Source organism: Zonotrichia leucophrys, chromosome 5 (genome assembly GCF_028769735.1).
Source record: "Zonotrichia leucophrys gambelii isolate GWCS_2022_RI chromosome 5, RI_Zleu_2.0, whole genome shotgun sequence".
Taxonomy (NCBI): Eukaryota; Metazoa; Chordata; class Aves; order Passeriformes; family Passerellidae; genus Zonotrichia; species Zonotrichia leucophrys.
The window spans coordinates 3,488,539-3,512,571 of NC_088175.1; the positions used below are offsets into that span (position 1 = coordinate 3,488,539).

At 44.5% G+C, this 24,033-nt stretch overlaps 1 protein-coding gene across 5 annotated transcripts in view; it reads right to left on the reverse strand.

The window, feature by feature from the left end:
* CEP170B (centrosomal protein 170B) overlaps positions 1-24,033 on the reverse strand; it is a 58,311-nt gene that overhangs the window by 4,746 nt on the left and 29,532 nt on the right. Inside the window, exons 8-20 of one of the 5 annotated variants that reach the window (XM_064716048.1) lie at positions 23,241-23,717; positions 20,928-20,990; positions 19,226-19,977; positions 17,056-17,241; positions 16,754-16,862; positions 13,512-15,299; positions 10,060-10,204; positions 7,720-7,879; positions 3,925-3,963; positions 3,235-3,378; positions 1,781-1,869; positions 1,148-1,241; positions 176-227 (exon numbers count right to left, since the gene is read on the reverse strand). In XM_064716048.1, coding sequence (XP_064572118.1) covers positions 176-227; positions 1,148-1,241; positions 1,781-1,869; positions 3,235-3,378; positions 3,925-3,963; positions 7,720-7,879; positions 10,060-10,204; positions 13,512-15,299; positions 16,754-16,862; positions 17,056-17,241; positions 19,226-19,977; positions 20,928-20,990; positions 23,241-23,717 — 4,098 coding nt within the window. Of the gene's footprint in view, positions 1-175; positions 228-1,147; positions 1,242-1,780; positions 1,870-3,234; positions 3,379-3,924; positions 3,964-7,719; positions 7,880-10,059; positions 10,310-13,511; positions 15,300-16,753; positions 16,863-17,055; positions 17,242-19,225; positions 19,978-20,927; positions 20,991-23,240; positions 23,718-24,033 lie in introns of all 5 variants that reach the window. The other 4 variants (XM_064716044.1, XM_064716047.1, XM_064716049.1 and 1 more) reach the window with 4 other exon arrangements.

Here is a 24,033-nt window from a genome sequence, read left to right on the forward strand (position 1 = left end):
AGTATAAGATAAATCTACTGTTAATTCCCTATGCATTCAGCAGACAGCACTGTGGTAACAGCCTGAACTTCTGCATCCTTTCCCAGCTTTCACTGACAAATCAGGCCAACAATACTTTATTTTGTGCAACTCTACTGGCATTTGAGAGACAACAGGAACATTTTAGATGACCAACCTTCAAGCTGTTTTTGAACTCGCCTGAGCTCCTTCAGGATAGAACTGATTTCCTAGAAACAAAAGCATCAGAATGGAAAATTAAGCAACAAAGTACTCGACTGACACAGGAATCAAGTCTTACTGCTTCTGCATTATCTGATCACGAAGATTCAAGGTCAGGCCCAACCTTGCTCATTTACCAGAAAAGCTGTACTGAGGGGCATTTGGTCAGTGCACAGGGAGCCTGCTCTGCACTGTGCCACCAAGTGCTGCTACAGCACCCCATTCATAGCCAGAGGGGCTTTTATGAAATGCTACACCTGTACAAAGACTCCTCCTTAATATGAAATACACAAAGATGTTTATAAACTCAACTCCTAGACCAGACAGGGTATTTGGCCACATTTACAGCGCTGCAGCACCAAGCTGCACAGGTCTAGCACGAGGTTGTTTAGCATTAATCATATTCACTGGGTCCACTACTGCCCTTAAATCCTTACTGACTGACAATCCCCTTCAAGGACAATGAAAGGCCATGAGAACACAAGCACCATCCTGAGGCTGAAGCACCTGAGTGAATGCACCCTGAGGTGGATTTTTACTGCCCTAATATCAAACAGTTCCAGGTGAAGAAAACAAACATTCATGAGGAACACCTGTCTGCAACTGAAGCTGTGGAACCACATGGCAGGTGACCCTTTGGTAAATGTTTAAATGAGGCCGTATGACCCTGAACTTCCACACCTGTTAAGAAACCCAGGCTTTGAAGATCATTTGCAAAGGAACTGGAAAAGGGTTGGTGAAACAAAACCACAGAAGGAACTCACTCTGTGATACTTCAAACAATAACGAAATCCAGCAGTTCAACAGATGAAAATGGACCAGAAATTCCAGAAATGGATTTGAGAAGGGTCAGAGATTGTTGGTTTTGTTTCTTACAAAGCTTTCATGGATCAAGTCTTTAGTATTTCACTTGTTTGCATGGACTTACTTTGTTTGATGTTTTCAGAATTGGCACTTCATTTTCTGAATTGATTTTGGCCTCCATTTCCTCCCAGGTCCTTTCTGAGTTTTGAAACAGAATCCTGTAATACAAAAGTAGAGCAGATCTTAAAATTGCCATCAAAAAACTGCTTGTTTAAAAGACTTAATTATCACAAGATGTGGCAACAAAAGAGTAAAGTGGATTAGCAGCTGGATAAAGCTCCTTTCAGCTGATTTAGGAACAATCCAAAGTCCTTCCCTCTGAAGTCTCTAGAGCAACAACAAACTTTGAAAAGATTTCACAAGCTTGGTAACATATTGCATATTTACAAGAGCCTTGTAAAAAGAGACAATCCACCAGTTTTCTGCTGTATCTCCTGCATAGGCAGCATTTCAAAACCAAGGCATCAACAGGCAAATCCAGCATCAAAATTCCAAAGGCCAAAGATATGAGGAAAAGTGATAGCAAACAATCATATTACCTCTGGTTCACTGAACACACACTATTTCTTACATGTAGATTCCCTGCATCTTGATTACAGAACTTTCCAAGACAACAGCACAATATCTTCCACAACTAGCAAGTCAACAAGCTCACCAGCAAGTCAATATTTCAGGCCAGAGACAAGAAGTTACTTACTTCATTTTCTCAGCGAGGTTTTCTGTATTTTCACGGATTGTATGTGATAACTGGGACACTGGGTTCAACATCAGATTGTCAAAGATTACCTAAAATATGAGGACAGATTGGAAAACTTTTAGCAAAAGCAGCATATTACAAAACAGGAATTTTTTGTACAGTAAATCACCCCCACTGAAACATCTTTGTTTGTGGGGATGATACTTGAAGTTCAAAGGAGATTAAGATGATGTGTGGCTTTACTGCAGCACTTTGGCAAAAAAGTTAATACCAACTTGTTCAGACTTTTGCTAGAGACAGAGCTGTTTGCAGTTACATAAGCATTTCTGAAAGAACAGCGCTTAGGACTTTCCACACACACAAAAAAAAACCCCAAAAGTCAAATCGGAATGCAAGAAGCCCCACAAACAGTTGAAACTACCGAACATGACACATGTAAGTTCAAATCACCTTCAGAGCCAGGTATCCCACCATGTTACATTCTGCTTTAATAAAATACTATCAAACCCCAAGTATTCAAGTCCTGTGGCTCAGCAGAGCCTCCAGACTTCTGCCAGGAAAGCCCACACCAAGCTGGGGGCACTCTGAAGCTGCACCCTTTATCCAGCCTTGGCACTTCTCTACAGGAGAGGAAGGGATTGTTTCAAAGCAGTCACAGGACAGGATCAGTTCCAGTGGCTCAGCCCACAGTCCCTGTATGCGCCTGTGTGAGTCACACTCCACCTCCAGAGTGGCTGTGCAGGAGCCAGCTCTGCCCCCCTGAGCCTCTGCCCAGCTCTTCCTTCCCACCACAGCAGGCAGGAGCATCAGCCAGTGCTGGATCAGCAGCTTTCTCCTCCTCCTGCTGGCACCATCACCCCTCTACACCCGTCATCCCAACACCATCCCCAGCCTCCAGAGCAGGCCAGGCTTTCCCAGCCTTTAGCATCACCCCTGTGATTTGCAGGTCACCCTGCATGTAACATGGGAGGGAGCAATGCTCAGACTGCAGGCCAGCTGTGCCACCAGTCACACACCCCTCCCAAGGTCCAGATCTCCACTGCTGCTCCATGAGCAGCTCTAACCAGGATGCCAGCTGCAGAACAGTGACATTAAACTATCAGTGCTTCAGATTTCAAAGTTGAGATGTCTGAGGTCTTCTCTAAGACAGCAGTGAAACAGCCTAAGTAGGCTCTGACACTGAATATGTGCTCCCAAAAACAGGAGACCAAGCCTCAGGTTTTACTGGCATTTTACACAAGAGAGGAAACTTCCAGTCACTACTGGCAAGAGGGGTGGTTCTGTTCCTCTTTTTTCTTTTTAAACACTCTTTCTATACCCACACATCAGGGCTGCTGAGAAGTGTGGGTTTGGGGTTTTTTTGAGCAGCCTCCTTTGGCAGCTTACAAAGAACAAGATGACATACAGCAGCTTAAAACCATGTCATATATAAAGTAAAGAAAAAGGTGGCCTGCCTCCTCACGGTTTCTTGTCCTTGTTTTTCTTGAGGGATCCTCTTCTCTATTGTCGTTCATATTTTGGTCAAAATCCTTCAGTTCCACTGATCCCGGAGGCACTTTCTGGTAGTTCAGACTTGCTTCTGGAATGTGCTGCACCAACTTGGAAATAATGAGTAATGAGTCATTAAAAATTAGTAGGGAAAGCAGGCTCACAGGCACTCACTGCAGGTATTGCAGATTTAGAGGAACACTGATTCACTTAAGTCTTGTTCAGACAGGTATGGGCTCGTAAGCAAATTATTAGACCCCAATCCTGCAAGTGCCTACCCGCTGGAGTCATACCACAAAACTCTGTGGGACTATTCTACTTTAAAATTTTGAGTCTTGAGCATGTATGGAAAAGTAAATCTTTGTCTTTTTTGAATTTAGCTAAAACTCAAAAGGACCCTGTTTTCCCATATCTTATGTCTTAATACATCAATGCAACATTAAAGACACACTCAAATTAATCAGAAACTATTTAGTAACACATGAAAGAGATGAAAAAGCAATACAAAACCACTAAAAAAGCAAATAATTAACAAGAAGAACCGAAATGACAAGACAGTTACTCTTGTTGGGTTTACTGACAAAAACTTTAAAAGAAGGGGCAGAAAACAACAGTGACAAGACAGAGATACAAAAATAATGGGATGGAAAGTGCACCTGAGATGGATATGCCAGCCGAAAAGATCTACGAGCAATCTGTGTTAAAACAGAAACAAAGAGATCAATGCTAGTGAATGACTGTGACAGCAAGTATCAAAGAGAACACAGGGTTTGGGGTTATTTGGGGTTGACATTCCCAAAAGCACATTCCTGAGGACCAGTTCTTGGTGCCCACCCTCCATCATGCACAGAAGCCCACGGAGATCCTGGTCAGCAGCCAGTTCTGCTGAGGTGGCCTCAGGCAGATTCCCAGTTATCCAAACTGGATTGTGCTGAGTGAAATCCAGAGTGCTCTGGGAAAGGGATGAACACCCAGCCCAAGAGGCTCTTTGGTCGGCAAAGCACACAGCTCCTTGTGAGAAAACTGTGTGCCATCCAAGCTCCAGGCTCCCCACACTATGCAGCAGCACTTGGGTTATACACAGGCAGCAGGTGTGAGATATTACAGCACAGGGGCAGAACAGCCAAAATATTTAGCTAATAAGCCTCCTTTCACAAAGTGCAGAAACAGTAAGTTAGGCTGACTGCAGCAGTAAAAGTGTCAGAAGGGAATGAGATATTCCTACAGTGAGCAGGTCTCAGCCCAACCAGCTGAAAACAAGGCAAGGACAGCACCTGCTCCACCATCCCAGGAGATTCTGTACATGACCTGTTCTGTTCTCACATTTTCTGTTCCATCACACCCATAAGCATTTCCTCTTGCTGTACCAACACTCATACTGAGTACATTACACAACTTAACAAACTTAATCAGGCTCTTTAGTTTTTGTTACATCGTTATCAACTTTTTTAAAAAGACCTGCCAAAAGAATGTTATGCAGGGCTAAAATTTGCAGAAGTAGCCAGTGATTTGGGATGACCCAACCTGACTGTGTTTGCAGCAGCTGAGGTTTAAGTTTGGTGGCTGAGCTCTGCAGAAAGCTGGGTCCTGCAAAACCTACACACCCCAAAAGCAAGGCATCCCAAACAACCCAAGGCTTTGGTAAACAGGAAATATTAAGGTTTCATCCTTGCTGAACTCTTTTGTTCTGTTTTGTTGTTTTTTGTTGTTTTTTTTTTTTTTTTTTAATTTGCTTAATTTGTAGCAGTACTCAGCTCTGTATAGCAAGAATCTATCTTATCATAAACTATACGGCTGAGCCTAGAAAAACAGAACCACCCCAAACATACACTGGGGAAATGGAAAGCCTCCTTTGCAAACATCCAAGCCAGCACTGAACCTGAAAGAACAGAAACTGAAGAATAAGGTTTAAATCTAAGGCTCCACCTTAACTTATAAGAAGATACTCCTCATTTAAACTTTAACCAAGCTTCTTAATAAAACTAATTTAAAAAGCAGTTCATTTGAGGCTGAGAAATGCCAACCACGCACTGGTCCCAGATGATGTTTCTGGTACAGCATTAAACACTCAAAAGTGATTCCAGTATCAGTACTTATTTTTCCAGCATTTTCCCCCACTTTTTAGAATAGATATAAATATTTAGTACTAAAATACAGAATGGCATACAACACTGCATAAGCCATTGCAGCATAAGAGACACCCACACACAGAAAATTTTTCTTATTCACGTAATTCCTTCTATCAGATCTTTCAATATATTACTATTATAACCATGGTAGCTATTTCTCATCACTGTGTCCTTTCCTAGAATATTTAATAGAAAGTTGTTTGATAAACATTCACAAAATTCACAGTGCTTAGCATCACACACACACTGATCTTCAGATATTTCCCAGCAGCTTCTCTGCATCAAGCCAAAATTATTAATTCAGCACATTTTCAACAACACTCAGACTGGGGGAAGCAGGCAAGGCAGTGCACTGGGGCTGAATCTGGTCCAGTGCCAAAGATGAGGTGTCTGTTTACAAAACTCACATCAGTTTATGCTGTTGGCATTCATAACAAGACCCCCAGGCTGCACTGTTTAGGATCCCAAGCTATTCAGGATCTGGCTCCACATCTCAGCACTGCCAGCAGAAAACCCTGCTGATGGAACCTGTTCCTGGCTATCAATCATGGAAGGCAGCAACACCAATGCACTTTGGCATTTTGGCCTGCCAGATGCTGGCCCTGCTGAAACCATGTTGATATCCACTCCTGCTCAGAGGAAGCCTCATTAGAAGCCTTTAGAGTGTTTTCAGCCACTACCTGAACACACCAAAGGTTATGGCTCCTGATCTGTCTTCACTGATAAATACCAGTGCTTTGTCCTTCACATCACTGTAAGATCTCAAAAACTGCTCTGGCAGTGGGCACTGCCAGGAGTACTCCCTACAGTGTCACAGTCCTGAATTTGCTCTCCTGATGTCGTGAGGGACTGACTGGCATGTCCCACACAGCAGCACTGCAAAGCCACAGAGAAACCCTCATCCAGGTCTGAGCAACCTGGGTTTGTGATTCTGCTATTCATCACCTGTCATTTCGCACAGAGCAGAAACACTGTTCTCCAGGTGTCCCCCTCTAGCAGCAGGGAACATCCCTCTGTATGAGCTGAGTTATGGTTGAACCATTCAGTGTCACTCCAAAAAAAAAAGAAGGGATGCTGCTCTTCCTCCCCTGCTTTCCTGTAAGCAAGTGGGAGCCCAGTAAAAAGTTTAATTTGCAAGTCACAAGTACGGTAGGCATGTCACCTTTACTGCTTGAAAAGAATAATACAAAAGGCAGCTTGGCAGGCGTGGCACTTGCAAGGAAACAAAGCAATAAAACATTTTATCTCAGAGCCTGCAGTTATTGTGAAACATTTGTGCACTTTGGCTCCAAAAGGCCCCAGGACAAACCCCTCCCTGAGCAGGCTGCAGCTGATCTCAGTTTAGCACAACCACAGCCACACTCGACGATCTTCTGGGTATTTCCCTAAACTTGATCTAGTGCTGATCACAGAAGGATCACGGGGCCTCCAAGGACCCTCTTGGCAGACTAACAGCCTTGGTCTCAGCTTTGAACCCTACCTAGGATGGGTCTGCAATTCTCACAACAGTCAAAGGCAACAGGGGGCCAGGGGAACCATCTGAGCAGCAGAGAGCTGTGTAATTTTTAAGCCCACACTGATGGTACACAGGAGGGAATTTGGATTTAAACAGTAGCAAAGGCAATTTTGCTTCAGCATCTGAAGCCTCCCGGTGACCTTGCAGCAAAATTTGAGCTGAGCTGGTCCCTGTGCTACAGCACTGGTGAAACAAATTAAGAAATTTCCTCTCCTTCCCAGCCTAGTGTGGACAAACTGAGCTAAGCAGTTTGGGAGGAAGCCACAGCTTCACAGAAGGGCTGGGGGACAGCACTTCCCAAGCTACCTGCCTGCCTCCCTGCCCAGCTCCCAGAGTCCTTGCCCTCCTCCATCAATACTCAGATGGAGGGAAGGGATTCAAGCAACACCTGCACAGCATTTCAACAGTCCTGGCAGAAAGGACACAGCAGAACACAAAAACACAGCTGACACAGAGAGTGCAGCCAGCACACACGGTCAGTGCCTTGTGTGAAACAAAGAGGAAGGCTCCGGCTCCCTGGCACAGCAGCACAACACATCCTCTCCCTCCTGTTCCTCAGATGCAAATTTCAGGGACCAGCATCCACACAGAAGCCTTGGGAAATTATATGATTCTGGCTGTGGCAGAGAGGAGAAAATAAAGAGCACCCTAAGTAGGCTGCAGTTGGTCTTTCTGGTGGTGCTTTTTAGGAGGACAAGGAATGAAGGTTTTTGAGTGCTGCAGCAACTGGGGATGCTGCCCTGGTCTCCCATGTCCCAGGCACTCACTAACACGGAGGGGCAGAGATGCCAGTGATCCCACCTTACCTCCTCTCTGGCAGATATGGTGGAAGCTGGAGTGTTGGGCACAGAGCTGAGGCAGGGGCTGGGTCCTGTCCCCGAGGAGCTCTGGGAGTCCCCATCTCCAGCAACGTCGTGGATCTCCCGAGCAAGGATGGCCACATCCTTCACCAAGGTCTGGCTGAGCCTGAAGCACAGGCAACGAAGCAGAACCATCAGCACACAGAATGCAACATGCCTCACATTCATAACATATAAAAAAGGAGCCACAAAAGGTTTGTGGGAACTATAACCTCTGCAGAGCCTTTTGGGCTGCCTTGGCAGCTGCTGAGGAAAGTTCTGGCTGCATAAAAAATAAATCCCCTTCCCTCCCAAATCCAGCTTCAAAGTAGAGAATTGATATAAAGCAAATTCTAGTGACTACACACTGCCAGAAAGTAGAAACAATCTGTAAACAAATTTATGCTATTGCTCCCCCACCCATTCACTCTACTTCTTTCTCTTGTTTGTTTGGTTTCTTAATACAGTACCGTTAATTTTTCTTCCTGGGTCTTGTTTTCCATTAAAAAGTACATACAGGGGAAAAAACTTTTTTTTTTTTTTCTAAAAGAAAAAAAACTCAATTCCTCTTGCATTTTCCTTGTGGTTTGTACACTGAAAATCACAATGTGCCTCCACATTCTCCACAAGAGCTGAGGGATTATGAAGATAAGCATAACATAAATTAGAGGGATCTGGTTTTCAGAAACCAAATCCTGAAACTTCAAGCCCTTTGACAGGTGTGCAGTTAACATTCAGTGTTGGCAGTGTTGCTCTATCTGCTCTAGAGCTCAAAAACAGTTCCTCAGTCTCTGGATTGTTTGTAGTAGAGCTTTAAAAAAACCCTTCAGACCAGAAGTAGCTGTTGTGGTAATTTTAAAGGAAAACTTCCATGAGAAAAGATAATCTTACAGCTAGTCAGATTCATTTGGAACAACTGTTTCTTTTAATGAAAAAAACCTAAAACAGTCTACCAAAAAAAAAAACCCAGAACACCCCACCCAACAAAAAACCCCCATGTTATTATGGAATATTCCAAATTGGAAGGCACCCACAAGGAAAACAAGCAATGTGTTAAAACTGTCAGTTCATAAAAACATTTCCTTGGAAAGAAAACGCACAGTTGAACTAATAAAATGCAGGCTAAGCTGCCTGCACAAGGTAACCCCTCTCTATGCTGGTTTGGATAGAGCTGTCACCAAACACTTCCATTATGTGACTCACTACTGTAAACAAGTGGCATTTTCCCTTTTAACTCTCCCTGACTCCTCTAAACCCCTCCCAGTTAATTCGGGAGCAGCAAGGGAAACCAGAGCTGCAATTACCAGCAGACTGTGACAGAGCCGTGCTCGGTGCAGCGCCAGACGAGGCTGACGCAAGCCTGTATTTATAGCTCTGAGAGCCCCAGCTCCCCGGTGCTGGGAGTGCTGCTGGGAGGGAAGCTGGCATCTCACACACACACACACTGTGCAGCACAGGTAGAGCAGCCTGGTTTGAAGGCTGACACACTTTCTAGCAGCTTGACAGCAACTTTCAGCAAGAAAAGCCCTTTCGAGGTGAGCACGGCAGCGGCGAGGGCGATGTGGCCAAAAGCAGACACAAGGCAGCTTCCTCAGGCAAAAGTATTTCAAGTATGGCCAGTACAATGGAAGACCAGTATTTCTGGAAAGTTGGCATAACACAGTTGCATATTAGAGATGACAAACCTCAAATGCCACTGTTTAAAAAAAGAATCTATTTGCTTTATTGCTGAAGTCCTCCAGGCAACCATCAGACCACCAGTACACAGCAAGCACCGTATCCAGGGACATCAAGCTAAGCAACGATTCATTTATATACAAGGTCTAGACAGGTTCAGATTCAGTTGTGCCAAGCAAAGAGGTTTCTGCCCTGCAGCTGTTTCTTACTGCTCCCTGACCAGCTTCAGGCAAAGCAGCTTCAACAGTTTACATATTCAGTCTTTGCTAATCCATCTGACTTCCTCTGCAGAGAATTAAGAGAGTTCACACCAACCACACCATACACACACACACTGTGACTTCCAGCAGAGAGCAGAGTTATGCAGGTATAAACAATTAGACTTCCCACAGCTTGAACAAGAAACAAACCAAGAGACAATGCCCTGCACCATGGCCTTTTGTAGGTACAAGGTACAACCAGCACATCCAGGCTGTAAAGGTTCATGAAACCCTTCCAAGTCAATGTTCATATATAAAGGATATGTGGGCACACAAACAACACTACCCCCACACCTGGGTTTGATTTGAACACCAAGGAGAAAACAACCCATTTTCAACTCGTGGGTTAACAGATAAAGCCCCACCTCACCTGGCTATTTCTGCTATCTCTGCTGTTTGCGCAATGAAGCCGTAGGGGTCAGGGTTGTCATCAAAATCTTCATCCTCATCCGTTTCTCTGCCGTTGTGCTTCTGCCTGCCCAGCCCAGAGCCACGCATCCTCGGTGTTTGTGTGGCTGTTGAAGTATGGGAGCGTTTGTGTTTAGGGGAGCTCTGATTTGAGCCATATTCCTCCTCCGAAGTGGAAGTGTAATCTGAACCCTGTGGTCTCCGCCTTGATGCTTATAAAAAATGAATTGGTTTCAGACTGAGGACAGTAGTCAAGAGTAACTACAAAAGGCTGAAAGGTAACACAAAACTAGCCCAAGAGCACAAGGTAAGGAGAGTTTCTGTGCAGATCTTAAGTTAAAATACCACATTTTCTGAGCTTATTACAAAGTTGAGCCCCTCTATGGCTCCCATTCACTGTACAAATTTGGAGTGGAAAATTCCAATGGAAAATCATAATGACTGTGTTAACGCCTCCACTGTAGTAAATTACTACCACAGACTTGGCTTTCCATGCACAGAAGCTCTGTGTGTAAGTAGCATGCATTTCAGACTCCTCATAGTCCCACAGAAGTCCTTTTCTGAAGAGAGCCCAATTTTCAAGCCTGCAGATACCTTTCTAATTAGCTTCAAGTACAAGCAGAAGGAGGGGTTTTGGAGTGAAGAGTAGACTGTTGGTGTTTGGTGTTATTTGCAGGAGTCCACACCCCGTGTTCACCTCCTGCCTCACAATTCACCATTAATGACACTCTACAAGAAAGTGTTCACAGTCAGGACTGGCTCCAAGCCCTGGAGCCAAGTGGAAGCTGCTCACTTTTCCCAACTTGTTCTGCAGATCTGTAGACACCCAGGTCTTCCTTGCATGGGAAATGTCAAGGTGCCCTTGTTAGAAAACTGGGCTCTCAATGTTTGCTGCCTCACTATACTCTCTACAGGTACTGCTTCATTCCCTTCTGTCCACCCCTGGAGAATGAAGACCCACCAAACACAGAACCAGCCAAGTTATTTAGCATTACAACACCGAAAAACTTCACTGTGTTACCAAGACAATCCTAACACTGAAACACTACCTGTGAATTAAGTCAGCATCATACACCATACAAACAAAACCAACTAATTTGGTGTGTAAGATGCAGGTAGAAACTATAGATAATTACTGTATAGTGAAAGAAGAATTCCTAGACATTGCTATCTCACCCATAGCTACAATAATGCCTTGGCTTAGGATATTTATGTATATAATAAAAATAAATTTGCTCATATTCAATTCATAGAGTTGCGTCTCTTTTTTTCAAATGCAGTTTTAGAACCAAGAGGTCACTCTGTCACTGAAGCAATTTTAAAATGATGAGACTCATTTTCCATCTCTGTACACCAAAGGAAATCAGAATCAGCTCCCTCAGTATCATTTAAATTACCCTGAGTAAACAAATTGTGTACACAGAGGAGCATGGGAGACAGGCCTTTAGCTCTCAGAACTGGTAACTTGGGTAATTCTGATGTTATCTGTGACTTTCACAGAAAGCTACTTCAGATGGCTCAACAATATACCGGCATTTCTTGTCTCATGGGCAGACAGTTCATGCTGTTCCTCCACTAGTGAGATTAACTTTCTCCCACTGGGAGAGTTGGAACTCCTGTGGTTAGCTAAACACCAAGAACTCCTGGAATAAATCAGCAACATCTGCCTCCCTATCCCCTAGGCCTCACACTCAAAGCTTTCAAGGGTTGTTGTATCGTGTTAAAAAAAGTCTTGATGGCACAGTGCAATAGTCCAGTTTCACAACATGCCACTCTGGCTGCAGAAGGGAGTTCTAGCTGCTGATTTGCTATGTCTACAACAGCATTAGTACAGGAGCATGGATCATACGACAGCAAGCACAATGAAGCTCGAAATACACCAGCGTGTACTTAGAGCTTGCACAAGGTTCACAATCCTATCAAAGAATTAGGAGGTTAGTATTTTAAGAGTGACTAATTCAGAGGAAGGATTAGCATCATCTGCTGCAACTATGGACAAGGAAAGGTGTTAGCATGCTGCTACAAAGGTGTGGAAATCAAAAACCAATTCATTTAAATAAAGAACTGGCCAACACTTATCATTTTTCTCTGAATGATTTGAAGCCTGTGGTCCAAAGGCAGAGGGAGTGCAAAGAGCACCTCCTGTTTGGAAAACTGACCACATCATCTTGCTTTAAATTTGTTTATCAGCATTAACAAGAAGTTAATAATAGCATCATCTCAAAAAAAGGCAAGAGCAGAGACTGTACATACTGTTTTAGCTTAATCACATTCTGATTTACATGCATATACAAGTGTGTAAGGAAAAAAAATCACTAAAATTAAAGGTGAAGCTGAATGTACTAAAACAATCCAAAACAAGCAGCAAATAACATTTTTAGCATGCAATAAAAACTAATACTGCAAGGGGGATAAATACTCAGCTGTATTAAAATATATTAAAGGACACATCCAGAACTCCAAGACCCTTTACAAAAACATGAAACTGCTGAAAATAGCATTCTACTGAGAAATCCAGCCAAAGGGGTTCTTCCTGTCCCTCTGGCTACCAATCATTCCTAAAATCCTAAGCAAACACATTTGCTTTGCCACATCTGTTGCATGTCAAGGACTACAGGCATTGTCCTGAACCTAAACCAAAGGTTTCAGGAACAATCTCCCATAATTAATTACCATCCCAAAGTTGTCATCTGAATTGTCCCCACCTCTTAATTGAAGGCTGATTTCAATATGACAAATTCTGATTTTTCAAGGGTCTATTGAGTGCTCAACTATAGGGCAATGTAATTCCTACACCTCTGTCTCATGGGAACCCCAACTGTGAACCTGCCTTAGCTGTGGCAAAAGTCAGTGAAAATACATAGAAGTGTCTCTTGGGGTAATCAATGTGCAGTGTCTAGCTCTGTATTTATATTTTCAGGACAACAAGGGAACAGCTTTCACAACACAGGGACATATTTTTTTGTTCTTCAGTTTCAGATGCCTTCAAACCTGCCACCTTGGACATCAGCTGTCACCAACACTGTTATAAGCTCTCTAGGAGAAAACTTTGAATTTTACAAATAAAAGAGATCAGAATTTTTTGCAGCACTAGAAAGGCATTAAATTCTATCTTTTAAAAAAAATATGGCCAACTGTCAAATGGCAACTAGTTGTTCAAGAAACAAACCACTGGAGTAGCTATTTGGAGTATTCTCACAGACACAACCACAATACCATCTCACTGAGTATGAGAGTGCTCTGCTGTCTCCAAATCCACATGAAATCTCAACATCTGTGCTGCTCATTAATGCAGACTTTTGTACTCACCAAGGCAGCACCTCTACTACTGCGATACTAATCCCTGGCAACCACATGCAGCCTGTAGGTCAGAAATAGGGGAAGAGGGGAGAAACATAAAGCAGGAGCACTTACAGGATGATGAAGAGGAATACTTGACACTGCTTGAACGAGTCCTGCTGAAAGGCTGCTTGGCAGAGGCAGCAGCTGCTGTTTTCCTGGCTGCAGCTCTCACCTCCGACACGCCTGTCTTGCGATAGGACTCGGCGCTGCGGCCTGAAAACCCCGTCGTCCTTGCCTGCGCTGTCTCCGAGTCACTGGGCACTGTGAATGAGCCTGCCCGTTTCCTGGGCATGGCCAGGATGTCCAGCCGGGACAGCTTCTTCGTCTCCGTGGGCTGCTTGGTGCCCTGAGCAGTGGCATCCGAGTTGGAGGCTGCTTTGTCAGCATCCACGCATTCGTTGTCCGAAGCATCTCCCAGCCGGGCGCGGCGCAGCTTTGAGGCCCTCGTGGGCCGGGGGGTGGATAAACTGTTGGACCGAGTGAGAACCTGCTGGATTTTCTGCACGTTCGAGGTCGTTTTGCTCTGGTCCTCCTTGGTGGGCTGAGTGAAAGGTTTCCTCCTGGGAACAGGCCGGGTTACCGAGTGCTCGTGGTCAGACACAACCGCATCTGGGACTGGCAGGTAGGGCGAGTTCGAACTTCTCTCATCATCTGTGAAGTCAAGTGACCCTCGAGTCCCAGCGCTCCGCTTCATCTGGAAGCGTTTGGCGGCCTCTGCTCGGTTGGGTGCCTCTGGCGCTTGTGTTTTCTGCTTCTCCGTCAGCCTGTCCCGAGCGCTGGGCTGCCCACACTGGTCCTGGATGGATGGTGTGGAGGAAGATTTCTCCTTCTGCAAGCCCACAACTGCTTTGCGTTTTGGGGCACTTGCTGGGACGTTTTTGCCGCTCACCAAGCTAACTGTGCTGGCTGTGTCTACATCTGAGTCCCCTGACAAGGAGTCCTCCAGCTGACCAGCAGTTTCTGATGGCTCCAGCTGTTGGCTTTGACCAAGCAATTTGGCTTCCAGCGCTGCCAAGGCAGTTTCAGTGTCCTTAAGCAGAAGATGAGTGTCCTGACCAAAGTCCATACGAGTTGACCGAAGAGCCTCTAAATCTTTAAGCAGAGGGTGACTTGAAATATGTGGGAGTTTATTCTGAGGAACACCACTGCTTGATTTATCTTTGGTAAAACTTTCCTGTCTAACAAAAGATGCCGTTTCCTTTCCTGACATGTTTTCTTGATCTTGAGGAAGACTCTGATGAAGGGAAATGACAACTTTTCCAGCCGTGTTTATATAGGCACTGACATCTTTGACCGGTGGCTTTCCAGAAACTGGTGTGCCAGCACACTTGAAGGAAAACTCCGGATCCTTGCTGTCCTTGTCTGCTCGAGCATGGGATATACTCATGGAGAGCTTGGAGGGAACCTCTGTATCATTGCTGTCATCACCAATGTAGAAGGAAGTAGAAACTGGCTCACTCACAGCTCTCACGTGAGAGATCCGGGTGGCTCCTGGCTGCCGACTCTCTGATCTATTGTCTTCCCTCATCTGCTCTAGCATTTTGCTGTTCTCTTTGTATTTCTTGCCTTTTTCTGTGCTGAAGCCATCATCAGATCTGCTGGCATCGCTGAGGCTATCCGGATCCAGGTCCTCCTGGATGAAGAGGTGGCTGCTGGAATCGCCACAGGCTTCCACGCAGCCATCCTTCACGATGGTTCTCTTGGTAACCTCTGAATAGGACTCCTGGCACACCAGGACTGTGGGAGTGGGGCTGTCTGATTTATCACTTGGAGGGAGCTGGGGAAGAAGGCGCCTTGTTCTCGAGGGCACAGAGTTTTCTGGTTCTCCAGGTTTTGGGAGCACCCCACTTTCTGAAGAGACTTAAGAGGAAAAGAATCAATTAGTGTAAAACTGTGCCATTTATTTGTTTCTTTGTTTAGGAAGAGACTGATCCTGTAAAATGCAAGTCCACAAAAGCACTCACAAGGTGTGCTTAGAACTAAGGTTTTATGTGAACATAATCTGAACATCAGCAGGGCCTGGTTGGTATCTGCTCTCTCAGGTTTATCAATACAGACATTAAACTTGATTCCTCTGCTGAATCACACTGCTCAACAGCTTCCCTTCTCAAGGTAGTATGTCAGATTCATGCTCCCATAATACACCCCTCAGTACAAGCACTATGGAGTATAATGACATCGCTGGCATCTAGCATCAATCAGGCCACAGGAATGAGATGAAAAGCCATCAGACATCAGTGATGCAGTGTTTTAAGTGCCATTCTAAACAACACTGCCCATTTGACTAAATAGACTGTGTTTTTCACAGTACAGGTTCTCCTACACTCATATCCCAGAGCAAAGTCCCAGGAGAAAGACTCTGTGATAATCAAGAGGCTCTGAATTAGAGCTCCCTGCCCCAGCTTGTGTGGGCTTATCAGCAGGAACACTAACACTCCACAGAAAGAGTGTTCCTATTTCTCCCATGCTTCTGGCCAGGCCTCCATATCTGATAACACCTTTAAATACCGGGATCACTGGTTATTTGGCTATGGTAATATTACAAGGACTCCAGGAGTTAGGTATCCTACACGGTGTGGAAACAGTAGCAATGATCTCTGAAACAAAGATTCCTTCTAATCTTTAGTTCCTTCTAATCTTTTAGCTGTGGATGGCAAGAAGGTATGACAAGTAATCACAAGCAAAAAAAATGTTGAAAACATTTGCAAAAGCCAACAAAGTGCTTTTCTCCTTTTCTCACACACCAAGAGGACCACAGGGTCTGTAAGGTGGCTTCCAAGTTAGGGAGCTGGAGGTTATCACAGACTCCCATCGTTTCTCCCCCACCACATCTAGTTTTCTATGCTGATCTCCACCCTTTAAACTGGCCACTCAACAGCAAATCCCAGAACAGCCTAAATTCTCAGCACAGCCAGACACAGGAGATGCATCCAAAAATATGCAAGTCAGGAACTAACTCCAAGGCTATGCGCAAAGGGTTCTCATCTGGCATTATACGGCAGTCTAAGGAACCACAGCTTGGGGCTGGTTAACACCCAAAGCCCTTACAAGCTTTCTCCTTCCCAGGTTCCCCTCAGTCATGTCAAACCTAACATTTAAGAACCTCTTGAATAACTCCAAAATGCAAAGCAGAGGCGCTCTCTATCTTCAGTCCGCTGGGAACTACTCACTCTGTGCTTCTCATCTCCAACTACTGCAGCTAAAACAGAAAACAAGCTACAGCCAGATGCAGAGATGCCCTTACATTTCTGCTTTTCCAATCATCCTGGTTTAGATTCAGATACCCTCAAAACACAGTGCTGGATGAGACTTACCTACACTTCCATCACCCGGCCCAGAGGCAAATCCAGAGTCAGAGTAACTGTCCGCAAGGCTCGCCCACCTTGACACCCACTTCTGACTCCCCTGAGCTGCTGCAGACATCTACAACAAGGTGGGGAAAATGAGGTCAGAAGGAGGGTTTGGACACAAAATCCTAGCCACAAAATCTCTCCTCTCTCATGGAATCACTCGGTCTGTTTAAAATAGAAATCAAGCTACACATCACATTTACATGCAGACAGAAAGCCCATCTACACCTCCACCATCCCAGGAAATCCACCTGGACTGCTCATACCTGTGCCTCAGCCTGAGACCCATTCACAGCTTTTGAGGAAAGAGCCTGGAGCAAGGGTGACTTCTGACTAGTGCCGTTTTCACTGATTAGATGCTGAGAACTGGCGTCATCTTTTTCACCTTTAATTACTGGTCTAAAGGTTGAAGAGATTCTGGAAAATTCAGGCGATTCAAGAACACCAAAAACCTGAAAAGATGTTTGCATGGGAATATTAAAATGCAAGGAAACAGAAAAACATTAGCCAAAATCTATGAAAATCTGTGAAACATTAGTCACACACAAACTATGATGCCAAGGGGCCAGAAACACTTGCCAATGCTTCCATGCAAAGTATGTAAAAGATTTTCTTCTGCACTCCATAGCAGCAGCTTTAAATATACATAATCATAGAATTCCACTCACACCCACCTTTCCTCTCTCCCTCATTATTTAGGGGTGTTGCCTTTAACAGCAGTAACTTTCACTGAAAAGGAGTCCCTTTTCAGCCCAGAGAAATTTAGGATGAGTGTTGGAAAAGCTATATACCAGCCCATTCATGAAGATTTAGACAGAGAAAATGGGAAAGCTCCATCCCCAGTACCTTTCACAGATGTAGCTGTGAGTGGGCTGAGCAAAGCAGCCCTGCACTGCCACATGATGCACCTCTGAGATGGGTGAGTGTTTGATCTTGTTTCACAGATTCCCCCTGAAGATAAACAGGCCTTCTATGGGGGGTGACCAAGACTCATGCCTTGGAAGGGCTTGTTCCTCTCACTTGACTGCAAGAAGCTCAGAGGAAGATAACAACACAGAGAGTGCCTTGGCTGTGCAGAGATGGCCATAAAGACCTCTACTCACTGCTGTTTAGAAATGTGCTTGCAGTGAGGGAGGAATAAAGAATAGAAACACCTTAGAACCTAGTCCAGAATTCATTTTCTTTCTTCCGGGACAGAAGCACTGAGGTTCAGTTATCAGCTGTTTCACAAGTGGCAGGTCTGCACTGCACCAAGTCTATGGCACAATTGGGCCAGAAGCTGGCCAGTTTGTCTGCCAGTTACATGGCTGCCAAGACTACGCCCCAGAAACACATGTATTTTTGTGGCATTTTCCCTAATATTTCCCCACCAGAACAATTAGTCATTTATTGTCAGGACTAGGACCTTGCTGTGACCTAAATGCCATGCCCTGAAAGCTTCTGATCACATTTCAAACAAGATGGAAGGAACAAATGTAATCAAAAACAAAAGAGAGAAGCTAGATCCAGGCTCATAAACACTGTATACAAAGCTCTAAAGCCAGGTTCAATTAAGGCTTCCTTTAAACCTTGCCATCCTCCTGACTACATTTCATTAAATCTTCATAACAACCTGCCAGTTTTGTTTTCATAATAGACCGCAGATGAGAGTTAAACCTGAAAATCAGCCAAACTTTCGTTTGCCCTGCGGTTGGTTAGTTGGGTGGGTTCTTCTTAAGCCTTCCTCATCTCTGGAGTTTATTTTTTATGCAATCATTCACACTGCAAAATACAAACAGATCCATCTGGGATTGCCTCTGTCCTAGATCACACCCTTTGCTATCTCAGCCAGCTGCCACTTGCCCTGACAGCAAGCACTGCCTTTCTAATCAGGCACAGCCAAATACAGAAACATCTGCCACTAAGGCTTGTAAGCACCAGCCCTTGGCATTTCCTGTGGCCTACCATGGGATGATGCATCAGTCATGGGCTGCAGCTCCCACTTTATAACAGTGGGCAGGAGGTGATGCAATGCCAAGGCAGAGGCTTGGGAGCAGTCCTAGAGAGCAGAGCTGCTCCCAACCACAGCTGTCAGCAGGATCAGCCTGATCTTTATTCAGGTGTTGCCTTTCCTCTAAACAGATGGCAAATCCATTCTTTCCCTTTTGCTTCCAAATTCCATTTTTTAAGGAAGCAGCTCTCTGCTGTGGGCATATTTTGCCTTATTTTACTCTGCAGTTTTTTGTTTGTTTGTAATTTTGTTGTTTTGATGGGATTTCTTAAAGACAAGCATCACTGTTCATTGAGGCCTATCCTTAGCACCCAGGATGATTTTTCTACCCCTAACTATAATGCCCTGCTGTACTCAATTGCATCCCTTCATGGCAACAGTTAATTTAAGCCCTCCAAGCCTTCAGCCCTCAGCTCACTGGCCAAGCACAGAAAAGCAGCATTTACCTGATCTATCATTTTTCGGGCTTCCTCCACCTCTTTGTCCTGCGACTCTGTCTCAATGGTGTACGTGCCCGTCTCACTCACACTGTCCTCCTCATCATTCCTCCTGCCCTGGGCAGACTTCACCTCTGGAGGTGGAGCAGAGGCAGGCTCTGGTTCCGAGGATATAACCACACGTGGAGCTGCGGGCATGGGCACAGGGGCTGCTTTCTCAGCGTTTGGCTTCCCAGACTGAGCAGTCTCGCGCAAGTACTCAGCCATAAAATCCTGAGCCATTTTCGACTTCCTCCCAACGCTCCCATAACTTTTGACTCTGGGAGCAGAGGCGGACGAAGAGTTGATCCGATCCTCTGTCTTGTCCCTCTTGAAGGAGCTGGCTCTTTGGGTCCCGCAGGAGCTGTTGCTGGCTTTGCCCGCCTGGGCTGTGAGGTGGGACGGCGGCGCTGAATTTCCCAGCTTCTCCGCTGGCAGCGCGTTCTTGCGCTTTTCCACCTTGCTCTTCATGCCCGGATCCGTGTCGCTCTGGGATGAGTGGGCGCTGTGCGTGAAGGACTGGGAGCGCTTCTTGCGCGGCGTGTCCTCGAAGAACTCGATGACGAAGGCCTGCTTGTTGTGCAGCATCTCGTGGGGGTCGCGCCTCATCTGGCGCTGCAGCCTCGTCTGCTCTGCGGGACGCTCCCCGCCCGCCGCCGGCGTCTCCTTCTCCGCCTTGGGGTCTTCGGTGTCGCTCTGCGTCCCGTCCTCGTGCCTGTTGCCTGGAAACAAGGTATGTGGATTTGACCTTCGTACTCTCAGAGGTTGTGGGCCTGTCATACCCTCCCAGATGAAATTTATAATTTCAGTTACAAGGAAAGCATTCTGTAAGATTAAAAAACTCCAAAGACATCTGTGTGGTACAGGGATTACACCCCAGCACAAGAAATAAAGAGAAGGCAGCTCTCTCCTGACCCCACTTTTCACCACTGGTTGGATACCAAGTTAATTATTTATTTTAAAAGAATTCAAGAAGTACTTTCAACTTTATTTTTATTCTTATTTAAAAAGAATTCAAGATGTACTTTCAACCTCATGGATTTCTGATTTTTTTTCTGATTCTGGTGGTGATTTGTTTACATACCTAACATTTTGTTTCTTTACTTTTTCAATTCAAATAAAAATGATGAGATTATTTTGCCATTCTATCCAATTACTGTAGTCCAAGACCACCTCACTGGGTTTTCTCTTTTACAGAGCAGAAATATCTCTGCAGGATCAGGAAATAAAACCCTCACACTGCATACCATGAAACCAAATCCCCACGATGAAAGACCAGACAGATCACTGCATTACAAGTACATGCATCTCTGAGCACCCATGTCACCCTCCTCTACAAGGGGTAATAAACCAGAGGCTAACAGAAAAGTGGATTTGCAGGATTCTTTACTCTTCCTGGAGATTTAAGAATCACACCACGACACCCCCATGAGTTACACCATCCTATCAGCAGCCAAGCAAAGGTTAAATCGTTAGTTAAGAGCTCACTAAGCTTAAACTAAGTTTATAAATATTTTCATTTATGTTAGCAACAACCATATTTACAACTGTCTCTACGTATCAGTGCCTGCCTGTCTCTCAGCACCTTAGCTCAGGACTCTCAGAAAGTAAGTTGAAGTAAAACAAAAAGTCAAAATTAAAACAAAAAGTTAAAAGTAAAACAAAAACAAACCTTTTTTTGGAGAAGGAAACAGGTGTGAAGGCACACAACACGATTCAGTCAACGACCAGGAACCTGTCATCGGGAGAACGGGGAAAGAGGTCTCTGCGCTCTAGACTGTAATATGTAGCAAGATATACTGGCTAAAACACCACGTGTTTGAAGGAAAACTGCTCAAACCAACTTGGCAAGTTCTCGAGACTCATGGGTGAAGACCATTTATTACATCAAGTTAACTGCAAAAGATTAGAATTTAATGCAAGGTCCATTCAACCCAGGAGTCAATTCTATGAAGAGTTTGCTAATACACTGATGAAGAAAGCCAGCAAACTTTGCATTGTGCCCCGAGGGCTGATAAGCTTCACCCTTGGAAGGGAAAGTTCTTAAATTAAAGGTCTTGACTAAGAGCTCTGATGGATGCAAAACGGTGAGGACACAAGGAAAACATGCACCATGCTCACAGCAGAACATCATGCACATCCCCTCAAGCTGCTAAGACCTGAACACCCTGTAGTCTTGATACTGGACTTTACATTCGCCACATTGTTGCTGGAAGTGAATAAACGCTACTTAGATAGCCCCAATAGAGGGCATTTCTGATCCTGGAGACTCAAACCTGGTAGGCAGCCAGCAGCAGCCTCCAAGACACCTTCAACATTAGCCCTGCCAGAAGAACACGTTGCACAGCTATCGTAGATAAATGACACCTGCCAAAACAGAGGAGGATCAACTCCTCAGGCCATCAGCACTCCATGTTTTAATCAAATGTCCAGTGTTGATTTCTTTATATGCAAATTGTGCCCTGAATTACCTCAGCTTCTTTCCATGCTTTATGGACTGCAGAGAGGCAAATGCAGCCAATCTCTAGTGCTCCCGTGCATCACAACAGCAACAGCTGCCCAGCACTCCAGTTTTCTCCAAGAGGAAGAGCAAAACCACTGAAGCACATTTCTATCCCTGACAATGTTCTCCAGTAGGTCAACAAAATTCAGTATGACAACAACATAAAAAATCCCAGCACAAACCCTTTCATCACACAGTCACAGTACACCAAAAATAAGACCTAAATAATGAAACAGGGCACCTCAACACTGTCCCTTATGGGGCAGAACTAGAACCAAGCAATGGCCAACAAAGTAGTTCAATTTCCACGCCATGTGAAACCCTATAGCTGAATAGAAGACCTTTATGATCCTACAGCGTTCCCAAAAATATGCACCAAAACTAGCAATTTGGAGGTGTAATACATAAGACTCTTCACATTATGATGAGTTTTCGGGTTTTTTTTTTTTTTGTTTTTTTTTTTTTCGCAAGAAGGTCAAAGCAAATATTCCTTTAAGAGAAAACAAGGCATAGCTCTTATTTAAGTAGGAACTCAAGCACAAGTAGGTCTGGTAGCCTTCAATTTGACTTCATCAGCTCAAGCTGCAGTTCAAAACAATAGCTCTTCCAGAAGCAAGGCAGTGAGAATGCAGGACTCACTGGTCTCCTCCAAGCTGTTCAGAGGATGGCCCAAGAGAGACACCCAAGCAACCACAGATCTTGCAGAATGTATTCCAAGCTGCATCAGAATCATGTAAGTCCCACAAGCTGCTCTAAGAACTGAGCTCCAAACTTCACTTCAGATCTTTGAAAGTCCCCCAAGAATTCCTCACAAGTGAGACACTTAACAAGACAGAGGTTCACTAAATCTGACGTTTTTGAACAGAGCAAGATTTCAGAAAAGCTTTTGGTTAGAAGAAACCTTTTCCTACAAGCACAACAATTTCCTCTACTAGGGATCAGTGTATCTCAACTCTGTCAGTATTGTCTCTGTCAGCACTTTCTGTCATCCAACAAACTGGCTCTGGCCATTACCAGATGATCACACTTAAGGCAGCAGGACAATCATGCTTAGACTCCTATGGACTACAGTTAAAAAGAAAAGCCATTCCATCAGCTAGGAGTAGCCAAGAAAACCAAATTCACTGAAATATCTGTGTTTATCGGCCTGCCTGACCATATGGAAATTATTTTAGACATTTAATAACCAAAATCTTTTTTTCAACCAATTACTGCTGAGCTGGCATTATAGATGCAGAGGAGTCACATTAGTGTCCCCAAGCCAACATCACACATGACTTCAGGGCCAGGTGAAGAGCATGCTGGACGCATTCAAAATATCAACAGTCATTAAAGTAATATTCTTCATCTTGCAAATTTGGAGCAGAGATAATTAAGTCCAGTTCTCCTTGACAGGAGAATGGTTTTCATATTTTATTATGAAAGGCTGCATTTTGCATGGTCAACAGAGAGCTACGTCCACATGACAAGACATTCACTCACCTTTGAGCGTCCTTACATGAATTGGCAGGTCACTCTTGGTACTGTAAACATCATCTCCTGCAGACTGCCTTCTCATCAGGCTTGGGTCATTCTGGACAAGCCAGTCAGCCACTTTGCTCTCTGCCGACATCATTTCTGTGTGAGCTGGCTCCTTACTGTAGGGTCTTCTTTGTCTGAGTGAAAATTTTGTTACATGGTCTTTTATCTTTATTTTACCAGGTGTACCATCATCAAATTCAATGGTGAAAGAGGCATGACTCTGTACCACAGGGGCTACCACAGCATCAACATCTTTTGTGGGGATCTCATGGACCTGTGTTTCTGGAGATTTTGATGGCTGCTGAAATTCTTTAGTTGGAATCTCAAAGTAACTTGGCTCTCTCCGGAAAGCAAACACAGATTGTTCTTGGGCATCTCTATAAGTAGAAATATTCCCATTCATTTCCTCTTCATGTTGGGTTATCTCTTTTGATCTCTCTACAAAAGTGGGGAAAAAAAGGATACAATAACATTTTTTCAGTGCTACTTAATTTACTTGTTTCAATTTCTTGGAAGGGCTACTAATTACAACCCCTTTCTGCTAGAGATTAGATACACTGTGAGTGCACAGAAATAAAACAGTTCTTTGTGCAGTAGAACAAATGCTTGATGGAAACATCAGGTTTACTGCACAAGTGAAAACAAGATGACTCTTCCATACACACAGATTGACAACAGGAGTGTTAAGACCAAATAGCTCACAAGGATGATGAGGTGAGAAATGGACACAGCTACACAACTAACTCTACAACAA